Source organism: Nematolebias whitei, chromosome 8, assembly GCF_014905685.2.
Source record: "Nematolebias whitei isolate Nwh7 chromosome 8, NemWhi1, whole genome shotgun sequence".
NCBI classification, from domain to species: domain Eukaryota; kingdom Metazoa; phylum Chordata; class Actinopteri; order Cyprinodontiformes; family Rivulidae; genus Nematolebias; species Nematolebias whitei.
The window spans coordinates 20,450,920-20,458,604 of NC_056505.1; the positions used below are offsets into that span (position 1 = coordinate 20,450,920).

Below are 7,685 nucleotides of genomic sequence, written 5' to 3' on the forward strand. Positions count from 1 at the left end.
TTACTTTCTTTACTAACTTTCTTACTTAATTTACTTTCTTTATTTACTTTATACACTAACTTTACTTACTTTCTTTACTTACTTTCTTACTTAATTTACTAACTTTACTTAATTTTTTACTAAGTTTACTTACTTTCTTTACTTATTTTCTTAATTTATTTACCAATTTTCTTAATTAAATTACTTTCTATACTAACTTTACTTACTTTCTTTACTAACTTTCTCACTTAATTTACTTTCTTTACTTTATATACTAACTTTAGTTACTTTCTTTACTTCATTTAATTACTTCCTTTACTAACTTTACTTCCTTTCTTACTTTATTTTTTACTTACTTTACTTACTTAAATCACCACAAACAAATGTTTAGTCAATTTTTATTTTTATCTTGGGTCAGGTCAAATAACTAAAAAACTAACAGAATAAATCTTGGCCTTAAAGTGATGTCAAAACAAATTAATTACAATAAATGAGAAAGCAAATGTAGTTAATAAAAGTATAAAAAAAATTTGAGCTTGCAGGAAACGGTTATAATCAAACAAATATTTGCATTCACTTGCATCAATTACATAATAAGAACTGAATCTTACACTTCCCACAATGCAGTTTGATTCTGTCAATTACTACATCTTTACTCTTGTTAGAATCCCAACACTTTTATGACCACATTCATCAACCAGTGACGTGCAGTCAGGGGAGGCAGGTGAGGCAGTGCCACACCTGTCATCATGACAAGTAAAATACTAACAATGATAAGAGAAAATTTGACCAATTGACTGTTCTATAAAACTGTTCTATAAAACTGTTCTATAAAACTGTTCTATAAAATTGTTTTCTGAATTATTTCAACACTTTGTTGGTCAAAATCGCAGAATTTACACAATGCCTGTTCAAACATGCAATAAATGCGCTGGGTGACTCGGGTGAGGCAGTGTAGCGCTCTGGCTCACCTCTGGGGGCGCAGTGTCATATACATTATATGAAGGAGGTGGTTGGCACATGCCCATTGCTGCCTCTTTATATTGCCAATATACAGGTTTGATTACACATGTGCTACACATGTTGATGTTCTACAGTCAGTCTAATATATTGAATGCATGTGTGTGACATATTTCTTCTTTCTAATTGGTCATAAATGCTCGCTGAAAATACACAGAGGTGAGACAGAGTGTACCTTGCCACACCGATAGGGGGCAGTGCTGCCCCATAGGGACGATGAAGCAGGTGCAGTCTTCTGTTATGCAGAGGGGCGGGTGTGTAGCCAATCGGTACACTCATTTAAATTTGTTTAGATAAAATGGATGATCATATCTCAAAACTGATTTTTCTAAACTAGATTTTCTGTCGAAACAGAAGGTATTAGAGACAGGATGAAAAAAGGGGGAAAAAGGCTCAATTGAAATATAAGCTTCTATTTTGGGTTTACATATGCGAGCATCCGATTCCAGACGAGTCAGTGCCTCACCTGTCACAAACCTCACCGCATGTCACTGCCATCAACCCATAAGCAACCGTAGACAAAATACATATTACAGAAACCATTTATAGGTTTTTATGATATCAACTGCTGATTTAACCCTTTCAGGACTGCAGGGCTTTGGGTCTGCAGATTAAGACAAATTTGTAGACAAATAATTAAATGTGTATAAGCCTACCATTGCAGGTCCTGTCATGAGCAGAGAGCAGCCGTGGCAGAGCTCTCCAAACTGCTCCCAGTAGTGTTTCTGACAGTACAGCCTGCCGTCCTTCTCATAGTACCAGTTAGTCAGGTGGTCCGAGCACACGGAGCATCTGAGGAGAGACACGTCCAGTCAGATACACAGAACAAAGGTGAGGAGACTCTCAGAGGCCTCATGCTATCCTGCAGTCACACTGTGAACAAAGGTCAGAGTGATAACTTCAGTGTTTTCATGTGATATTTGTTAGTCTTAACTTAATGTAACATAATAAACACAACGTTTACACGTATACACATGGGTACAGGAGTAAATAACTAAACATTTAGATCTTTATGTACAATTTTTTAGCAACTTCTTTGGAGTGCACACATTTCAACTTTTTTTTTGTCAAATCTTGCTGCAATTTATTTTGTAATTTGCAGTCAGCATATTTCTATTTCTGTAAGTTACAAGGTTCTTTAGAGATGTTGCAGGATTCTGCCTGAAAAAAGTTATTTGTGTTATTCTATTTTGTTTTTCCTTTTCTCACCATGGTTATGTAATGTGGACATTGTGCGTATTTGTTCACAAGTTGCTATTGATCACTAATTTAATCAGCTGTTTGCTGCCAATGATTTTTTAATTTGTCTATTGTGTTTTCCTTCTTGTATCAGAATGGCCCGATCACCCACCGTCCGAGCTTTATTCACATCTCAGTCAGTAGATCAGTGCTTACAACACCCTGCTCTTTGGTGCAGTGCTTGATCATACAAGGAAGTTTATACTTTAAATCTCTTTCATTTCATTAATTTACAGTGCGAGTTTCCTCTGTTTAACAGGGTGTATGGCACGATAAGATGTTTAAAAACTCATATGGGTGCTGTGATGTTTTCAGCAATGCACTATTGTAAGAAAAAACAACTTTTTCAAGTGGTGAAAAGATTTGACATGGTCAAATTCTCTGATAACGTTAAGCATCTTCATGGGAAAAAGTTCTAAAGAAAACAACCGATCAGGCAAAAAAACACATATCTACAAGGACAAAGTCTACTGCATCCAGTTGTTTATTCTGCATTTACTGCTTACCTTTTCTTAAACTTATCACTGTCCATTCTCTTATCACAGTCAACGTACAGACCACCAAGTGATCCTGTACAACTTGAGGTCACGAGCATGACGAAAACCATCAAAACACTTCTAGGTTTAGTCACGAGCTTAAGTTTCTAACTACGGTGAAAAAATTAACACTTTAAAAAGTGTAATAATATGCACTGGAACAACTGTTAATCTAAATGAATGTAGTTCCTGTTTGACTACCTCAGGTGCTGATTGAGCTGTCACCTGAGGAGATACTTGGCAAAGCAAAGGGTCGTTTTCAGCTGCAGCGTTGTGATAAAATGTTCAGAGAGGAGAACGCTAAAGTTGGCAGCAAACTAGGAAGACTTACACGTGACCCTTAAATGTGCAGCACCGGTTACGCAGATAAATTACCAGAGTGTGAAATGAAGTTAATGCATGTCTGCTGTCATTTTTTTTATGTTGATGCTTTGCAAATATTCTTACAAACAAACCTTCCTGATTGACAACTCTTCTCAGTTCAGGGCGTACGGCAGGACTAGAGGCTCAAATGATGATAGAATTTTCATGACGGTGGCACAATCATATTCACCTTTTATGAAACTATTTGAAAGTAGTTTATCTGCATTTTTATTGTTTTGGTACGAGGAGTTCTGCAGCCCTCAGCTTCCAGCCGCACATCACGTTCTCTGCATTGTAGGTAAAGTTGATGCAGCATTATTGACTTTGGGACAGAATCCAGACATTTCAGAGTTTACTGACATTACTTAAGAAGGAGCTGCCCTGCAGACTGAAGACCACATGTTTGTGTCTTAACAGCAGAGTGAAAAGAGTAAAAAAGAAAAAAATAATTGGCTCCCAGCAGTCAGAACGTCAAGTTCTTTACATCAAGGGACATTAACGATGATAGCAAAAGTGTCTTTGGATGAGAGGCGGGTACACCTTGGACAGGTCACTGGAGTCATTAAGATCATTTACAACCATTCACCCTCACACTTATCTACGGTTTAGAGGAGCCAGCTAACCAAGCATGCATGTTTTTACCATACCATATCATATTATTTATAGAGCACTTAAAACAGCTACAAGCCCAACCAAAGTGCTGTACAGACAGAACAACAGACAACACACGAAGCAATATACAAAATGAAGTAAATCAAAAATATAGAAAAAAATAATAATAATAAAGACATAAAATAGATGCAGATAATAAATATGACGACAAACCAGTGTGGAGCGTACAGGTTTAAAACACAGATCATCTGGTGTTGAAAGCTACTGAATAATAGTAAGTTTTTAAATGGGATTTGAAAACCGAGAGGGAGGGGGCCTGTCTGACAAGCAGAGGTAACTCGTTCCAAAGTCTTGGTCCTGATACAGAGAAGGCTCCGTCACCTCTGCGCTTAAGACAAGTTCCTGGAACTATGAGGAGCAATTGGTCCGCTGACCTCAGGGAACGTGGTGGGACATACGGTTGTAGCAGATCAGAGAGATTGGGGGGGGGGGGGGGGGGAGAAACTGTTCAGCTTTTTGTAGACATACAGGAGTATTTTGAATTGGATTCGAAGGTGAACCGGTAGCCAGTGCAGGGAGGCCAAAACTGGTGTAATGTGCTCTCTTTTGCCTGTACTGGTTGAAAATCGGGCTGCTGCATTCTGGACCAGTTGTAGTCCTGCAATGGAGGTCTGACTGATACCAAACAGGAGTGAATTGCAATAATCAAGCCTAGATGTACTGAATGCATGTATTACTGTCTCCAGGTTCTTTTTGGACAATATGGGCTTCAGTTTAGACAGCCGCCTCAGCTGGAAGAAACATGATTTAACAATCATGTTTACATGATTGTTGAGTTTCAGGGAAGGGTCCATTTGCACTCCCAGATTAGTGACTCTTTGTTTTTCTGATAGGGATAAAGTGGAAAAGTCGATGCAGTGGTTTGTGATCGTGTCGTTGGGAGGAAACAACATGACTTCAGACTTCTTTTCATTGAAACTTAAGAAGTTTAAAGCCATCCAGTCCCTGATGTCAGCCAGGCAGTTGAGCAGCAGTTGAATAGAGCATGTACCATTGTGTCTTAGGGGGAAGTAAATTTGACAGTCGTCGGCGTAGAAGTGAAATGGTATGTTGTGTTTCCGGAAAATAGCACCAAGTGGCAGCAGGTATAGAGAGAATATGAGGGGACCCAGGATGGACCCCTGCAGAACCCCCATTTAAGCTCTGTCGCTGTAGAACTAAAATCCTTGATGGAGACGCAAAAAGATCTGTCAGTGAGGTAGGATCTGAACCAATTGAGGGCTGACCCTGTGATGCCCACCCACTGCTCCAACCTAGCAATGAGGATCTCATGGTCTTTGGTGTCAAAGGCGGCTGTGAGGTCCAATAGGACAAGCAGCACAGAATCACAGGTATCTGTGGATCTGAAAATGTCATTAAAAACCTTCAATAGGGAACCGTGGGGGGAAAAGGAGCAGAACACATGTTAAAAAGAGCTAAATCCATTAGCTAATAAAGAAAAGGAGCAAAAATGTCTAAAGACTAGCTAAAAAAACAACAGTTGCTCAAAGCTCTTTCTGTTTGTCTTTTGAAAGCTCCCTCATCAGGGTGTCGCAACGACGACTCATCTCCCTCTAAGTCCAGTTTCCACCAACACCCTGCTGGATAACATCAGAGATGGTTGTTAGCCCAGACCCCGACCAGTTTGGTAAGGTTGTTGTACAATCCTGTAGGACAGTCCCACATCAGCTGTTTGTTTTGGCACAAGTCCTACTCCAGATCGACTTTTTAACAATACTGCACATATATCTGGGATTGGGATTAGCACCAGAAGTATCCAAGTAGTGCCTTTCCAATTGCTGGCTAAGTACAGCTGGTATAGAAAATAATAAAAACAAACAAAATGCAGAACAACTCTTGAATACTGCAAGTTGTAAAACCCCATCTGACATTTTCCTGGAGCGATTTATGGAAATGAGAAGAAATAGTTGATCAATCCTTCCAACAAACTGGTTTTACTTCATCGGTATGAGTTTTCTTAAATAAACCTCTTCATGCTCTGCCACCATGACTCAACAACCCTTTTCTACGCCCTGGGAATTTATTTTATTCTGACGTGTCAAAAGTACTTGTCACTTTTCATTGCGTGCACCTCAAACAAGCCGGTCCTTATACACCAAGATTGTAATTTTTTTAAATAATTTTTAAATCTACTATTTTTTAAAGCACAAATTTAAAGTTCAGATTTAAAGATTTTGATGGAAACAACTCCTCCTAGATCATTTATGCTCTCAGGGTGTGAAATGTTGATATTAGGCTTTGGTGGTAATGAACAGAACATCGTTTTTATTTATTTATTTATTTATTTTTGCTTGCCAAATTGCTTATCATTTGTCTTTCCATAAAATAATATTTTTTTTTGCAAAAAAACAAAACTAAAAAAAAAACATAAGACAGTTTTCTAAAAACTTGAAACAAAGAAAATAATGTTTATGAGTTTCTTGAAATCCTTTTATGTTAAGAGTTTATCTCATAGTGGACCCACAAAAACTGTCTTAAAGATAAAAACACATTTTACCAGTAATTAATATAGATAATTAAGTTAATCCAAGCCGTTCATATAAATCTATATTTTCCCAATTTTTAATTTGGATTTATATCTCTTATATTTTTGTCAATACATGATTGTCATACTACTCATAGTTTTTAGTTCCTGGTTTAATAAAAAGCCTGAACTGTGTTTGATTGTGTTTTTATTGTTTGTTTTGACATTTTGATTTTTCAGCTTTTTATTTTCAGCCAAAAAACAGTCAATTTATGGAGAATAAATGGTAATGCATTCTGCAGAAAACTGAACTGAATCAGAGAAAGATTTATCTGATGAAACAAATGCACTCAATGGTCCCATAAGACAGAAAAAAATGTACAAATGGAGAGGAAAAAAATAAGAGTATTTTAACAGATGACTTTAAGTTTAACTTTAGAGGCAGTAATAGAAAAAAAATGTTCTAACAAAATAATTTCTAACCTAGAACACCTGACACTATTTATTATCTCTTTAATATCTAGATGTGGTGATGTAACTGAACTTTATTCCTTCTATACACCCTTCTGAAAGGGGGGTGGGCACACCAACTCAGGTGTCTGAACAAGACTCAATACTATCGTCACACTTTCACAAACACTAGAAAGCAAACAGTCATTTCCTAAAATCCACATTCCTGCTGGTATTTATGTCTTTGTTGGAGTTTGCTGATGGGAACTGGACTTGGATGGGTGACCTTAACGGGGCGGATTGCTTTTTTCAAACGTTTTACATTGTTCTGCATGAAAACCTCTCTCCTCATAAAAGAGTGGAGACTAACAATTCTTTTGTATTTTAAATCCCAAAGAAAGATTAATAATAAAAGGCTTAGATTAGACACTTTTTTATCACATGGTGAGATTTCAGTTGCCATGTGTGAAAGAAAATCTATTTTTGTCTAAAAAAAATGCAAAAACTGCATCATTCTCTAAAATGTTATTTTTCTCCAAATCATCAAACATCAACACAAGTTAAAATACCACTAACAGAATCTAAAAGCCTAAAAAAAATAAAGCCCAGAGCCAAAATGTTTGGTAACTTAAAGAAAATAAGAGAAGCAACCCCTTTTAAAAGCTAAAACTAACAATTTATTAATTTTCATTTTCTGTTCATTAGCAATACAATTACCAGTAAATTATTGTTTACCTTTCACTGGAGATAAAACATAAACTTCCTGTAACACAAAGCACTAAACACTTCTATAAAAAGGTATGTAACAAGCTACACTTATAGAAAATCACTATGCAAGTTCAAATTACATATCTATCTATCTATCTATCTATCTATCTATCTATCTATCTATCTATCTATCTATCTATCTATCTATCTGTCTGTCTGTCTGTCTGTCTGTCTGTCTGTCTGTCTGTCTGTCT

At 36.8% G+C, this 7,685-nt stretch overlaps 1 protein-coding gene across 1 annotated transcript in view; it reads right to left on the reverse strand.

The window, feature by feature from the left end:
• Positions 1 to 7,685, reverse strand: part of limk2 (LIM domain kinase 2) — a 32,385-nt gene that overhangs the window by 12,476 nt on the left and 12,224 nt on the right. Inside the window, exon 3 of the mRNA XM_037680415.1 lies at positions 1,656 to 1,791. Coding sequence (XP_037536343.1) covers positions 1,656 to 1,791 — 136 coding nt within the window. The remainder of the gene's footprint in view (positions 1 to 1,655; positions 1,792 to 7,685) is intronic.